Here is a 15,783-nt window from a genome sequence, read left to right as displayed (position 1 = left end):
ACCGGGGATCTATGGTTCCGGTTCCGGTTTTACCCTAAAACCGAACCGAAACGGCCCATGCTCTTGAAGGGTCTTTCCCTGATTTGGCACATAAATCAACCCATTTCTGTATATTGTTCCAGAGATAGTAATAAAATGGGAATGGTAATAATACCCCGATTCCTGCTATTATACCCATCTGTTTTTCTGTAGTTGTAGGTTGCAGCTTCAAGATGCGAATCGCTTTTCTGATAATGGTACTTCTGTTGTAGATCGATTTTCAGGGTTTTAGTTAATGACAGGGGGGTTGTAGTTTTAAATTGGTTTCACTTTACATTCATTCCGTTTCTGAAAATAAAACCAAATACAAAATACAGAATTCAGTTAAATCAGTTTGATAAAATCGTGTACTAATCTTATACAACGGTGCATTACATGCATACTCTTTATTCTCAGCGTACCGATATTTAGACTTAGTTTAAAGCTACTTCAAAACTGGATCAGTATCAATAAATGATTCAATTTTACCATGCTGGACTAAGTGTCCAACATGCTAGGAGAAACAGTTTTCCAAATTTTGGACTAGACAAATTAATAATTAAAAGACACTCCAGTACAACAAAATACGAAGGGAAAGGTTCAGCTTTAAAGTGTAATATAATACTTACTATTCTGGCACAGCACATAGAAGAAACATGGTCAACAGCTCGTCCTGTAACAAGTCACTACACTAATCATCTTAAAAATACTTGAAATCAGTACAATTCTGCATATTGTATAGGCCTGGTCCTTTTGATACAACACAAGATTATCATGAAGTTAAGCCTATAAGCTACCAAAATCTGCCTCTGCTACTCAAGTTATACTTCTACAGTTCTACGTATATGGACATCATGGCATCCAAAACTAGAATGACATTATTTCAGGACACCTTCCCTTTAGCCTATTATATAATATCTGCATGGAGAAAGTATTATATCTTTAGGTGAACACCTCTACTAAGCACCAAAATGAACAGAACATTTAGTTTACCGCTTTGTCAATAAACATCTAATCTGTGCACATTTTCACCATCTTATATGACTAAAAATCAGTAGCTCATTGGTGGCATGCCGAAGGGGGGCATTGCAGGCATCCCCATTCCACCCATAGGTGGTGGTTGTGGGGGACCGTAGCCTCCCATACCATGCCCACTCAACCCAGCTCCTCCCATACCCGGTGGTGCAGGTAAAGCAAGAGGCAACAGCTGAGCATACATGTTCTGCAGCAAAAACAATTAAAAATCATATAACAAGCTTCAAATTTTGAATTATGAGCAGAACTGGCAATTCAAATAAATCTAACTTGCACACAATTCACGTAAAATCAGAAGTTCCATGTTTCAAATACAGAGTAATACAGGTAAAAAGTTAAGGAGGAGTGCTAGGGGTCCTTATATAGATCCCAAAAATGTTCCCGAATTACACACGAGGTCATTATATTTATGAAAAAATAACCAGTAGCTGATTGACACATAGTCATTTGATAACCTTTTTGGAAAATGTTTTGGGAATTGGGAGCTCTAGCATTTCTCAAGAATAATTCAGCGGCTTGATGAATCAAGAGCTCTTTTTTTTCCTTTTTGGCCAAAATTTTAGAAAAAAATTGCTAAGCACAAGTCCAATGCAACATGCAAAATAGCTATAGCTATTGCTATAATTTGACACCAAAAAGTATTTTTTGGTGCTAAAATAAAACTTTTTGGTTCTAAAATAAAACTACAACTCCAATGCTGGATGCATTTTGACACCAGATATTTCCTAATTTACCTAAATTTTGTCACTTTCCCTTAAGTTTCATTTAAAGCACAACAACATGCATCTCATTTGTAGTAGTTTGATGACATGGCTAGATGCATAAATGCATCCTTGGTTTCAAATTTAGAACCAAGGATGCAATGCATATTTGCATCCAGTATAGAACCCCTTTGGAGTTGAAATTTTTGATATTTGGTTTCAAATTATAGAAATGGCACCACTTATAGCATTGCATTGGACTTGCTTTCTATTTACAAAAATGAAAATTACCTGTTGTTTAATTACATCATTATCTTCATTCTCTTTAGCTTTCATCTCCTTTGCTGCTTCTATCTTGTCCTTGATCAGCTCATCAACTTTGCTTGTATACTCACGAATGAACTGCATTTGAGGAACAGAGTCAGATTGCCCATCAAAAACTAAGAATTGAGATAAATGTTAGATCAACAGGCCACCAGGTTAAGCTTCATCCTAGAAAGCCAGCGTTTTAAGTTTGATATTATTAAACAGTGCCGTGACCACCACCAAGCTATTAGTTACAACTAGGTTAACCCCACAATGTCAACTTAGCCCATATATTATTTAGGGTCAAGATGTCAGCATCCAACACTCAGGTTAGGCAAATGGAAAAGGGAGTAAGAAGGAAAAACTAAGAAACCAAACATATCAAAAGTTAATCTATTATGAAATATTAACAGATACTCTTTTAAGTTTTACAAGGCTATTACTCAAACACTATTTCCCATAAGTTTCTTCTATTTAACCATCAACACAATCATCAATAACAGGGACATCAAGAAAGTTAAGCACCTGCAACAGATATGGAAAGGCAAAGTCGATCATATTGTTCATCCATGCCAGCTCAAGAGCAACATCTGCTCGAATCAAATCATAACAGACGAAAAGGCACGAAGCAAAGCATTCCTTCTTTCCCTGTAAAAGCAAAAAAAAATGACTAATTAACCATGGACAAGTATCACTTATAATCATGACAGTATCTTCAAATTGTCTGCCCTCTTCAAGTATAATATGTTCTAATCTTTTTCTACTAAAAACATGCAGCATGTTCAAGGCTTCAACCGGTAACTCGCATCTTCGAACATATTTATATTGGGTTTTCGAATTATGAAATAACAATGTGAATGACAAAAGGATCCAGTGTGAGATCTGAGCCTCTAGAGGTTTCAAGTGAAAACATATACAATTTCATTTCTTTATAATCACCTGCTCAATGAAATAAACAAGCAAATCCTCGGCAAGCTCACGATCACCAGATTGTGAAGCAGTCTCCATGGCATCCTTGTAAAGATTATCATTTTTAGACAGTGCAATTGATTGCTTCCATCTCCCAGCCTTTTTGTAAATATAAGCAGCTACACGTCTCATTTCAAGAAGCTCGTGTTTCTCAATCTGCACGCAAATATAATCACAGATTTCCATACATTAGGCTGTAATAGAAGAAAACTAAACAAGGATGAAACTCATAAAACCTCACCTTCTGTGCAAGGCCAATCTGGTCAAAGTTATCATGTAAATCAATTGATTCACGCAACCTATCGTAATCTTCCTCCTCAACATAGATCTCATGTAGAGCGTCGTTCACTGCGGATACATCATTGCTCTGAACTGCAACCATGTACGGCTTCACAAGATGCAGGTAACCAGCCTGAAGCCCATAAATGAAATATATTACTAAGAGGAGGGACGCATATTTCTTTTTCTTTTTTGTTTTTTTTGGGGGGCATAATTAAGAGAAAATTAAGTGTGTACCTTCCTCATTATGTCTACCACACGAGTATGGTCCACTCTAAGTGCAAGAACATTGAGAACATCGTTAATAAGATCAGGATGCTCTTGCAAGTAAAAGTGCACGGCCTTGTAATAAAGCTCCACATTGGCCACTTTGACAGCAATATCTTTGAATTGCATGTGATCCCAAGCATCTGGGGAATGATTCATGACAGTTGTAGCAGCATTGTCAAACTCATCATATTGAATGTACAGATAGACTAGTTCCTTCCAGTGCTGTTGTTCATCACATGCACGAATTAGCTTGGGGATGTTCAAACGGGTCGAAAAGAGTTTGATATGTTCCATGAGCTTCTCATAACGATATCTAGCATACAGCACACCCAACTCTGTAAAGATTCCCATATGTGCCCTTTCCAAACCTAAACCACTCTCCATAAGAGAAATTAACTCATCAAAGCATCCTCTGTTCTGATAATATTCACTGACTTCTTCCAGGTCATCCACCTACCAATAGCATGAAACAAATCAGACAATGTATCATAGCTGAAAATTTGAAGGAATAATTAATCTTTGTACACGTGAACTTTTTACTGCCACCAATAATGGAAATGGGCTTTAGCAGGGCCTAATTACAGAGGTGAACCAAAAAAACTTGACATCCGACAATCATAGCAAATCCAAACAAAACCAATATACCTTTGCTATTCAGCATTCTATACTAAGTTATAAACAATAAATCAACAAAAAACAGTAAATTGCCAGTCCAAGGAAGTTTGCCCCAGAACAATTTCGATAAAGTGAGAGATTTAACAATATATGGAATTCAACAATTTCTTCTGCGATTTCATTTCCCAAACTAAGGAATTGAGATAGATGGTAAATTCACGGCTTCTACTTTCTAATAGGAATTAACATCAACTAATAAAGTTACCTGTACAATAATGTTGAGTCCACAAATCTGTGCCAGGCGGAACTCCTCAGCATCAACACAGGCAAAACAAACCTCCTTCCATGTCTTGGCGCTATTTGCTTTTCTAGCAGCATCAACAGCACCTTGATATTGTTTTAGCTTAACAAGGGTGACAGCTAATTTCGCCCAATTAGAAATGAAAGCATAAATGATCTTTGCTGCCTCATATAAAGCTTCATCATATAAGCGGTCACCGACATTATGCAGATTAGCAACATTGGGCATAAGAATAAATTCTTCAATATCACTAAGCCTATCAATTTTCGCATACGCGTAAATGAGTTCACTGTCTACCTTAGGCTCCTTTGTCTTCTGCCTAACCATTAGAAGGTATCTAACCAAGTCATGATATACATCCCCACCCTCAGCAGCATGTATAACATCCAGGAACTGAGTTGCATCATCAGCACGAATGAATGATTCAATGGCATCGCTTACCAATCCCTCTCTAAGTTGAGCTTTAGCCACCTGGCTCCAAACAGCATCTTCTTCAACACGGAATGCAAACTCCACTGCGCGAGCAATTTCTTGGATATTATCCAGTAAAACATTAACAGCCTGGACATTAAGGTTGAACTTTTTGAATATCGCAAAAGCCTCTTCATACAATTGGGCTTCCACAGCCACCTCACCAACTGCAGGTCCATCAAAGTTATCTAGTCTATTAATGTAATCCATTACTCTAGATGTATCAGCCTTGATTGCCGTTAAGATAAGCAAGTTTTGCAGATTAAAGTTCCCACTGAATGCAGAGTTTTGGAGCACAATCTTCTCGAGAAGCTCAATTAGTTCATGAGGGAGATCAGCAGTCATGAAAGCTTTAACAGCTGCAGAAACTTGCTCAGGGCTCTTGCTTTCAGGCAAGGCAGTAGAAACAACTTGATCAATAAGTTGTCGCCTATATTCATTTTCAGGATTAAGAACTTTATCCCAGAGATCACCATCCATCCTTTCAACCACATACCTAAAACAAGACCACAAGTGTTTAAGTTTGTACCTCTATAATTAATTATTATAATGACGTAACAAAAACTAAATAACTAATGTTGCAAACCTGGCCTGAAGCTTGAATAAAGAGTTCTTGTTTGTACAATTAACCAGTTCATCATCACATTGCCCTCTACGGTACGCAACCACAGCAAGTGTGGGATCACGCTTCTCACAATATTTACCAACAACACGTGAATCGTAATACGGATTGGTAGTCAGGAAGTGCTCAGGATTGTTGTTGCTATCAATTATTATCTTTCCCAAAGCATTGTGCACATGTACATCTTGACTCCCTTCACTCACAAGATGCTCCAAAAACTGGGTAAGTAACCGCAGCCGATTCCTGGAAGCACAACTAACATGTGAGGATACGAGTAGATGTACTAAAAAACCACAAAGACTGCCCTCTAGATACGAAAAAAGCAATCAAATCTTAGGAGAGTAAAATTGGGCTGTTGGGAGATGGGGGCGTGGAAACTTTCACCCCATAAAATGAAAACCCAGACCATAATCCTGATTTTACTAAAAATTAATACCTTTTCTCACACTCCTCCACCAGGGGCTCAACAGGAAGTAGGGAACGTACAGATAGGATAAGCCCCTTGATAAAATCTTCAGGACATTCATCATCTAGCAGCTGCCCGACAACTAATGGAGCATTACCAGGGTTGACCTAATAACAGAATTGATTACGAATTAGTCCAAACATCATATCAACAAGTAATTCTAGGAAAACTGTGAGGCTCACAAGTCACAACTACGTCATACCTTTTGCACATAGCCCTCAATATATCTAAGCATGTTGCTGGTATACAGGTAGTGGGTAAGATCTGGAACAAAACCAAAGCGGTCACACACATTAATTAGTGGTCGTGCGTCTGGAAGCTTGGCTTCCATTAAAAAGTTCTTGGTCTTTTCAGCATCATAAAAATTTGATTCCCTTGTCACACGCTCCACCTCCTTGATCTGTCCAGTCTTGGCAGCTGCCTCTATATACTTGAAGTGAATGTCAGGATCCTCGCTGCAAGCATAAAATAATGATGAGTACCAAACTTCAGAAGGCAGAATCTTATACAGGAGAATACATATATACATATACATATATATATGGGAGACTTGTACCTGGAACTTAAGTATGATCCCAGGAAGAAGTATAATCCTTCATAAGACTTAAACTGCTCAAATATTTTTATGCATGAATCGACCCCCAACTGCTCAGAATATTCTTTGGCGACCTGCAATTAAGCATATGACTAGTTTTGGTTATTAACTTAGCAAAAATAATAGTTTTGGTTACTAAAATTAAAGGGAAACTGACGACTCAAAGGCATGGTTTCCTACTTAATATCGAGTCTGGCATAAAATCTAAGGATTAGAACACCAAAATAAAATATGCCTATTTTTAACCATATCAAATGACAGCATGTCAGAATCTGATACCTGGACAATAATTTGAAGGTTGCCTCTCAGGTTAACAAGTAACAGGTCCTTCATGCACTCCAAAGCCCATTCCTTAGATAGAGTTCCAAAGAATTCCACTAGAGACTGAAATGGGAAAATGAATATTTAGACACGGAATACACAATGCTTTTAGTTAAAGCACATGGTAAGAAAAGAGGACCTGTGGCTCGATTGCATGAGTATTCACAATGACGCGTTTGATGTCAGGCAACTCAGCATAGTGCTGCAAGTAGGCAACATGTTAGATTGAGCATCAATTTCTAAAATAGAATTCCTCTAAAATTCACTAAAAGTTGGAACTGGGAGAATACCTGAAGAGCTCGAACATAAAGACCAGCTTTTTCACAAAGTTGAGCAATGCGCGGACGGTCATAATGACTAAACATGCCATTCGCTAGAATAGCATCCGCAACATTCGGGAACGTTACAAGATTAATTTCCAAAACCTGTATACATTAAAAAAATCCATGATGTTTATTAGGATCTCACTTCACGAATTCGTTAGTATCAATCAATTATAAAAGCACAACCTTAGTTTGCAGGAAAGCATGTTCCGGCAAGTTGGGCTTCAGGACGTCCAACAGAAAAGCTGTGGCTTCTCTTATTAAGTTCCTCTGAAAGAAATAGAACATAAAGGGGCAAGAGAATTAATGATTTGTGAAATACTGATCTTGCATATTCCATGTTTCAAGGGAGACGTCTCTTTTTTTAAATATAGAAACATCAAATGTATGTTTATCAAGGAGAAAGACACTAATTGTAGGAACCTGGAGAAAAAGGTCAGTTATGGTGTTGTAATCAACTGGACAGCCTCCCTCCATTTGAGACATCATGAGCGCAAAATTAACAGCTCCCTACAACGAAGTGAATTGCAGCGAAAGAATATATTCAAAGTCTCCCGGGGAGCATACTACAATTAAATTATATTAAGCAAGCTAAATTTATAACATAAACTTTCCCAAAATTAAAGGAAATATGGTTGAGGATATATATATTAAAAAAATATATAATATATCAGAGTACTGATTTAATATACTTGAGTTGAGGATGACGATAAAACAACAATGTACAATTATCTGAGAACGTTTTGCACATGCTTCAGCTTCATAAACATTATTTTCCTACAGCCTACCTGAGGATCCGACCGAAGAATTGTTTGCAGAAGAAACAGATAATCAGGGGTATATCCGACCTGGGGAAGAAAAGAGTTGGTTTCGGATAATTAGAATCTCGGGGAAATGAACTTTTCTCTTTAAAAAGCATATATATACAATAAGTAGATCGGCACTATATTACTTAGTGCCACAGTCCACTACATTAAAGGTCACAAACCTGCTTTGAGTATATTAAAATTTTGTCAAACTCCCGTCGTTCAGCAAAAGCTGCTACTACCTTCGGAGTTGCTCTGGCTTTAATATAGATTTTTAAAGCGAGATCATTGTCCACAGTCTAAGAGAAAACATAAAATTTGTCAAATGTAATATGCTAAGCTAATACCATGACTAGCATATATAGATTTATAAATATTCATAATGTTTTAGGCATCAAGCCTCACCTTCACAAGGTCTCCAAGTTCCTCAGTGCATTCCAGCTTGTCTTCAGCCAACCAATTCTCCAAAAGATTCTTCTTGTTCTGGTTCACAACCAGTCTGGATAATTCTAATGACTCAAAAGCATTGAGCTTTCCCCTAGTTAAAAGAGTTCCAAAGTACTGCAACAAGGGCGGAGTTTGTCCAGCTTGAACAGGAACAGTCTGCAGAACACACAAGAAACAGTTGGATGTTGACCTGCATCTCTTCCATTCAAGAAGTTGCAACGTACTAATTACAATGTACTAATTATCATCTAGGCAATTTTTTCTTTTCAATGAAAATGCATTTTTAGGAATAATTAAGAAAATTAATTAGTACAAAGGAATAATTAAGATATGGCCAGTATTGTAGTCTGCAAACTGGCCAATATAGAGCATGTGTGGCTTCTCACTAAGCTGCAAAGTGACGTCCAAAAAATACATACATTGGTGCTTTAACTGAAAAGCCAATGGCACCATAAACTCTTACAGAAGTAAAAGTGTAAAAATGGGGTTAACTGTTGGCCTAGTTGTTTGGCAGTATGTCAAACACAATGCAACCAACAGCACATCTTCGCAATAAACAACAGAAATAGTGATCAAAGAAATTAAAAAAAAAAAATAAGAGTTGTTAATAAAACAACCGCCTACACTTATTTTTGTTCTATTGCCAAATTACAGCTGCTATCCAGATGATGCAGCTAATTACATTCATCTTCTGTATCAAAGTACCCTAATATTATCCGATTTTGTAATGAACAATTCAATTGGTGTTCAAACGGAATATAGTATTTGTTTCTTTAATTGAAGATTAAAAGGAGAAATTCACCATCATCGTGGCTATTACACTGTGTCAAGGCCATGGTGCGTACCCTTCCGCTCAAGACACTTTAAGGATATTCATGCAAGCAATTGCAAGTGTCGACATGACACCATTAATGATCTAAGAATTAAAGTGAAAAAGAAAAACCTATCCAAAAGCCTAAAGTAATCAAATAATTGATGATATCAACACCTTGAAATCATTTATTGGAATTGAAGGAAAACATCCAGGGATGCTGCTAAACTATATCTGTAGTTTACGGAAAATATGCAAACGATATTATTTTGAAAATTACTACTAAACTGATACAACCCATACTTCACATTCCTATTTCAATAACATAACAGAATTTGTTATGCCAAATTACCTACACTTATTTTTGTTCTATTGCCAAATTACCGCTGCTATCCAGATGATGCAGCTAATTACATTCATCTTCTGTATCAAAGTACCCTAATATTATCCGATTTTGTAATGAACAATTCAATTGGTGTTCAAACGGAATATAGTATTTGTTTCTTTAATTGAAGATTAAAAGGAGAAATTCACCATCATCGTGGCTATTACACTGTGTCAAGGCCATGGTGTGTACCCTTCCGCTCAAGACACTTTAAGGATATTCATGCAAGCAATTGCAAGTGTCGACATGACACCATTAATGATCTAAGAATTAAAGTGAAAAAGAAAAACCTATCCAAAAGCCTAAAGTAATCAAATAATTGATGATATCAACACCTTGAAATCATTTATTGGAATTGAAGGAAAACATCCAGGGATGCTGCTAAACTATATCTGTAGTTTACGGAAAATATGCAAATGATATTATTTTGAAAATTACTACTAAACTGATACAACCCATACTTCACATTCCTATTTCAATAACATAACAGAATTTGTTATGCCAAATTACCTACACTTATTTTTGTTCTATTGCCAAATTACCGCTGCTATCCAGATGATGCAGCTAATTACATTCATCTTCTGTATCAAAGTACCCTAATATTATCCGATTTTGTAATGAACAATTCAATTGGTGTTCAAACGGAATATAGTATTTGTTTCTTTAATTGAAGATTAAAAGGAGAAATTCACCATCATCGTGGCTATTACACTGTGTCAAGGCCATGGTGCGTACCCTTCCGCTCAAGACACTTTAAGGATATTCATGCAAGCAATTGCAAGTGTCGACATGACACCATTAATGATTTAAGAATTAAAGTGAAAAAGAAAAACATATCCAAAAGCCTAAAGTAATCAAATAATTGATGATATCAACACCTTGAAATCATTTATTGGAATTGAAGGAAAACATCCAGGGATGCTGCTAAACTATATCTGTAGTTTACGGAAAATAGGCAAACGATATTATTTTGAAAATTACTACTAAACTGATACAACCCATACTTCACATTCCTATTTCAATAACATAACAGAATTTGTTATGCTGTCTTAGTTTTACAAATATAGAAGATCAAAATTTTACGAATACTGACACCTACACTAGTGAGGTATTGTTTATTCACGCTGTAGCTTACTGTGTAAGATATATCATATACTGATAATTTTGAGCTTGATATAGTACAATCAGCCAAAAGGAAAGCAAGTTAACGTAATTATCAGGAACCAAAGGAGCATGAGTTAATTTATTACATGTTCCTAAGCTGCTAGTAGTGCCAGAGAAAAATTCAGTCACTTGGATTAATGAAAATACAAACAAATAATACCTGAAATTTGGCAATTGTGTCAGAGGTACGTAGGATGCCCTGAGGAGATTCAGCAGCAAGTTCAGCAGCCTCTTTATATTTAGTTTGAGCAAACAACTCTTGGAAACGCTGAACAACCTGAGACATACACAACAACGGAACTTATTTCAGGATGCATACAAGTAATGACCAACTCTATATGATGTGGGTATTATAATCAACATGAAAGTTAAAAGTCCGTATCTCATGCCAAACAATGTGCGCAAGAACAAGCTGACAAAATTCAAGGGGAAGTCAAAAACAATGGGATAGGACTACAAGTTACCACAAAATAGAGGTGTTTCAGAGTAGTGTGACATCCAACGACTGTCTTCATACAATAATATGTTTAATGCTCACATAAATTTTGCAAAAGCGGACTTATATAACTTACTATTAATGTTAACATTATCGGCTTATCTATTGCTAATCCGTGGCAACTAGCAATAAATAGAGACGGAACAAGCAATTACCAAGCCAAATTCAATCTTCCATTTCTCTGATGTACCTTTATAGGCTCACTTTAAAATATAATACTATTTATTATCTTATCAACTACGATTGAGGTGTGCATTGAAATAACAGTACCAACCAGCCACACACAGAACAACGGGGGACCAAAACATGCTTAGCTTCAGTATGCATTAAACCCATTAAAGAATCACCCAAAACTACTTCCTACCACTAAAGATAATACTTGGCATTCAAAAATTGACATCTTTTTTCCAAAATATAGGAACTACAGAATAAAACTGGAACTATTTTACCAGATTCTCTGCACCCGGTAAGTTCCCTCTTTTGGCAAGATTCACAGCTAGCTCAAGATTGTTCAACTGCAAGGGTAATCAAGATAGGTCAGGGACAAGTAATTATCACAAATTGATGAAAATGAAGCTCAGAAACTTACCTGACCACTAACAAAAGGCACGATAGTTGATTCATTTACAGTGGCTAGCAGCACTTGACCTCTTCGGTTGATGGCATAGAAGCCCCCAACGGATGATGCTTCAGACGTTAAAAAAATTGGATCTGGACTAATCCTGTTTCTATAGACAGCTGTAGCTGTTTCAAGATCATAAACGAAGAGAAGTCCAAGCTTGGTGATCACATAGATCAAGCTATATCTATGGGATATCTGCCAAATAAAAAACCGAATGTAAAGTAAGCAAAGAGCCCAAAATACACTTTATAAGAGGCAATTCCATACTACAGACCTGCATGGCCACGGGAAAGTCATCAGAAAATTCAGGAGGGAAGAAGAGATCTGCTTGTTTCTTCGTAAAAGCTACTTTCCCTACATACACACATAGAAGGAAAAAAAGACAAATGAACATGAATATGATCCGGTAGCCAAGTAGCTATATAAGGAAAAATATGTAAAAAGAAAAAACTGATTCACAAAAAACTGGGCTGTTTGTTATTTCCTCCCATATGGCACTGACATGAACAGATGGAACAGAATCAAGGAGACAAAAATAAAAGTATAAATAGATATGTGATGTGCAAACAAACCTGGCTGGGCACCAAGTTCAATGACATGTAACTTCGATGTCACCTGCCCCGCGTTAATACTTTTTGTTGCAAAAGATATAAGAATTGATGGATTCTCATTACCCGAAACCTAATATGATGCAGAAACTATCGTAAAAAAATTGTTCAAGAGTGGTATACGGTAATTTACCATTTATAATAGCAACAATTTATATGCAGATCACAAATCAAACACACCTTAAATGAGGCAAATGATGCAGCATGTGCTTCAAGAGCTTGACTACGCTGTTGATCCACAGAAAATAGTTGCATGTTTCCCTTGACCAATTGGGGCTTCTATAAACATACAAAAATAGTTGTTCATAAACCAAATTTCAACAGACTAGTGAAATAAGATACAATGTATGCAGTATAAAATATGTTATGGAATTTGATCAAACAAACACAATTAACTAGGACAACAAATATAGATGCAGAACATAAATATTATGCCAGAATACTACAGATATCATCGTAACTGTTGACTTAAGATGCATATCATTAATATAACATTAAAACTTGCAACACGGTTTACACCAACCCGAATACAAAATTAATGAAAAAGGTACACTGATTCCAGCCAGATAATTGTGTGCATATATAGTCATTATACGTAAACAAGCACCACCGAACAGAAGAAAGTGCCTACCTCTGGTGAGCCAGGAGCAATTCCAATCAAAACCAACCACTTCTCTGAAGGATCACATCTATAATTGATAATCTGAGTGTTTACTAAGTTAGCAGTTCTATCAAACATTTTGACAGGTTCAGATTCGCCTACAATAAAATCAATATATGAACAGATAAAATCAAATCAAGAGCTTGTAGAAATAACTTAAATTGGTATTCATGGACTTGAGGCTTCAGGCAAAAGAATAGGCAACTTACCTTCAATAGACCAATGGTACACTGATGCTTGAGTTACTAAACCCAACAACTTTGGGGTAATCCACTTCCAAAAGGAAACCTGGAAAAAGCAACAAGTATCAGCTACCTGCTATAGCTGCAAAGAGGAGATATTTGTAAAGGAAAGAAGCGCACCTGCTCAGGCATTTGATATGACTTTATTTTTGCTTTCAATTCAATATTAAATATTTGCAAGTGGTCCTGATTAGTTCCAGGAAGTGAAGCTACAAAAAAATAGCAGCTATTATTTAGATTATAATATAATGGGATCAACATATAACATATGCTCCTCTGGTTAATCACACGTCAACCAACAAAATCCTTGGTTCATATCACTTCTCAATTCTCATTACTCCTTAAGACCTTGCCAAATAAATAACAGAAAACATTTCCAACCACATCTAAGGCAAATAACATAAATTTAGAATCACGCAATACACACAAAATTTACATGTATACACAAGAAATCAATCATAAAACATCTGGTTAATCAATATACCTTTAAGAGCAAGAATCCTAGAATCTGGATTCATGAGCGCCGAATCTGCAGTAATAGGCCTCCTCAAAGGCTGCATTGGCATGCTCATATCAACAATCACAACACTGTTTTGAGGAGACGTCTCACGAACACATATATACTTCTCTGATTCCATAGTAACATTTGTAAACGTAATGAATTGCTGATTAATCCCTATACTTGGAAGCTGCAAAACAACCAACCCAGAAAAACTAGTCACGACAATATTACAGTTCAAAACCCCCAAACAAACCATCATTTCAAAGTCAAATTCACAAACAAAATTGCTTAAACTCCAAAATAAGAACCTACATTACAGATCCAAAACCAATCACATTATTACACAAAAAAAATTAAGCATACTTCTCATTCAGGTACTCCTTACAAAAACACGTCAACTACAATAATTGCAACAAAACATAAATATACATATATAAATACATTATGGCACATACCCTTATAACAACTAAACTACAGGTCAAAACCCCAAAACACTTTGTCGCCACTATAAACACATATCACTATTTTTAACTCTAAATACAGGCTACTAACCTACATTACAGATCCAAAACCAATTACACAATAATGATAAATCGCAATGTTAGGTCGGGTACTATTAAGTAACAGAAACACTTCAACTACAACAAAACACACATATACACACACACACACATATATATATATATATATATATCTAAAAATGTGTACAATCAGTTCATAAACAATACAACAAGTCAATAACACTTCTAAGTCAAGCACTAGTAAGTAACAAAAACGCTTCAACTACGAGAACTCGAAATATGCATACATACACTACGACATATACACATACAATACAGTATGGAATGTGCAGAATGAGTTCAATGAACAATAAAATGATGCAACTGAGTAATGAATTGAGTAAGAAACGCTGAAAGAGAGTGAAATTGTAGAGAGGGACTCACGGTTAGGGTTTCCTTCATGGTGATCGGCGCGTTTGCGGTGGCCATGGCGGCGACGGCGAGTAGTTGAGATCAGAACTGGATTGGCGACTGCAATGCTGTGAGATCTGTTCGAAGTCTCGCGCACTCTCTCTGAGGGGGGGGAGAGAGAGATCTGTTTGAGAGCGCTAGGTACTCGGTGGTGTGTTTTTGTATGTATACGAGGGGGTGAGTAGATGTGTGAAAATAAAGAGGTGAGGTTTGGCGGAGAGATTGTAAAATGGTATATTTGTTTATCTTAAAAAAGCTATTGTAATATCCTAGCTATAAAAGAACAACCGGAGAGCTACTAAATTTAACAGAAGGAGGTAAGAAACTGAGCATAGAAAGAAAGCTCGGGTGCATCTTTCTTCATTACCGAGTGTGGCTATTTATAGCCAATGTGAATTTGCAAGAAGCCAAGAACATTAAATGCATACACAAATTCTACTCCTATAAATCATAGCCCTACTATTTGATTCATTGACCACATGCATGGCAATCACTATATTACAACACTCCCCTTTGATTGTCATGATAGTGTGGATCATCAATTGCCTCGTTAAAACCTTGTCAAAGAAAAACCCAGTGGGATAAAAACTTTAACGAAGGAGAAAGAGTACAATCTCCCCTTGGAAGAAAACATCAATCACTGAAATTTTGTTGCAGCATATTCTTGAGTCGACGCATTCCAATGTTATGTCGCAGCTTTGCAAAGGTTGAATTTGGTAATGATTTTGTGAATAAATCTGCAAGGTTGTCACATGATTGAATTTGTTGTACATCAA

At 36.4% G+C, this 15,783-nt stretch overlaps 1 protein-coding gene across 1 annotated transcript; it reads right to left on the bottom strand.

The window, feature by feature from the left end:
* Positions 1-593: 593 nt before the first annotated feature.
* Positions 594-15,221, bottom strand: LOC141677985 (clathrin heavy chain 1-like). Its single transcript, XM_074484155.1, has 30 exons — positions 14,981-15,221; positions 14,019-14,223; positions 13,655-13,743; positions 13,502-13,580; positions 13,263-13,390; positions 12,812-12,910; positions 12,596-12,704; positions 12,298-12,377; positions 11,991-12,218; positions 11,851-11,916; positions 11,066-11,182; positions 8,504-8,701; positions 8,281-8,397; positions 8,081-8,140; positions 7,716-7,802; positions 7,479-7,562; positions 7,260-7,394; positions 7,109-7,171; positions 6,928-7,032; positions 6,610-6,722; positions 6,256-6,508; positions 6,024-6,160; positions 5,552-5,830; positions 4,459-5,461; positions 3,546-4,031; positions 3,271-3,441; positions 3,000-3,185; positions 2,586-2,708; positions 2,046-2,156; positions 594-1,240 (listed from the first exon to the last, which is right to left on the bottom strand). The coding sequence occupies exons 1-30, from the start codon at positions 15,023-15,025 to the stop codon at positions 1,070-1,072; spliced, it is 5,127 nt and encodes a 1,708-aa protein (XP_074340256.1). The 5' UTR covers positions 15,026-15,221; the 3' UTR covers positions 594-1,069.
* Positions 15,222-15,783: the final 562 nt, after the last annotated feature.

The sequence above is a fragment of the Apium graveolens genome, chromosome 8 (genome assembly GCF_009905375.1).
Source record: "Apium graveolens cultivar Ventura chromosome 8, ASM990537v1, whole genome shotgun sequence".
NCBI lineage: Eukaryota > Viridiplantae > Streptophyta > Magnoliopsida > Apiales > Apiaceae > Apium > Apium graveolens.
Note: the sequence above shows the minus strand (reverse complement) of the source record. Positions and strands in the feature narration are given on the sequence as shown.

What these genes read in the sequence shown, in the direction of transcription:
- LOC141677985 (XM_074484155.1), bottom strand. Translation starts at nt 15,025, where the DNA reads ATGGCCACCGCAAACGCGCCGATCACCATGAAGGAAACCCTAACC. An exon ending in TTCTTCGGTCGGATCCTCAG is followed by an intron (nt 7,803 to 8,080) that starts GTAGGCTGTAGG and finishes ACTTCGTTGTAG; the next exon opens with GGAGCTGTTAATTTTGCGCT. An exon ending in CTCATGCAATCGAGCCACAG is followed by an intron (nt 7,033 to 7,108) that starts GTCCTCTTTTCT and finishes TTCCCATTTCAG; the next exon opens with TCTCTAGTGGAATTCTTTGG.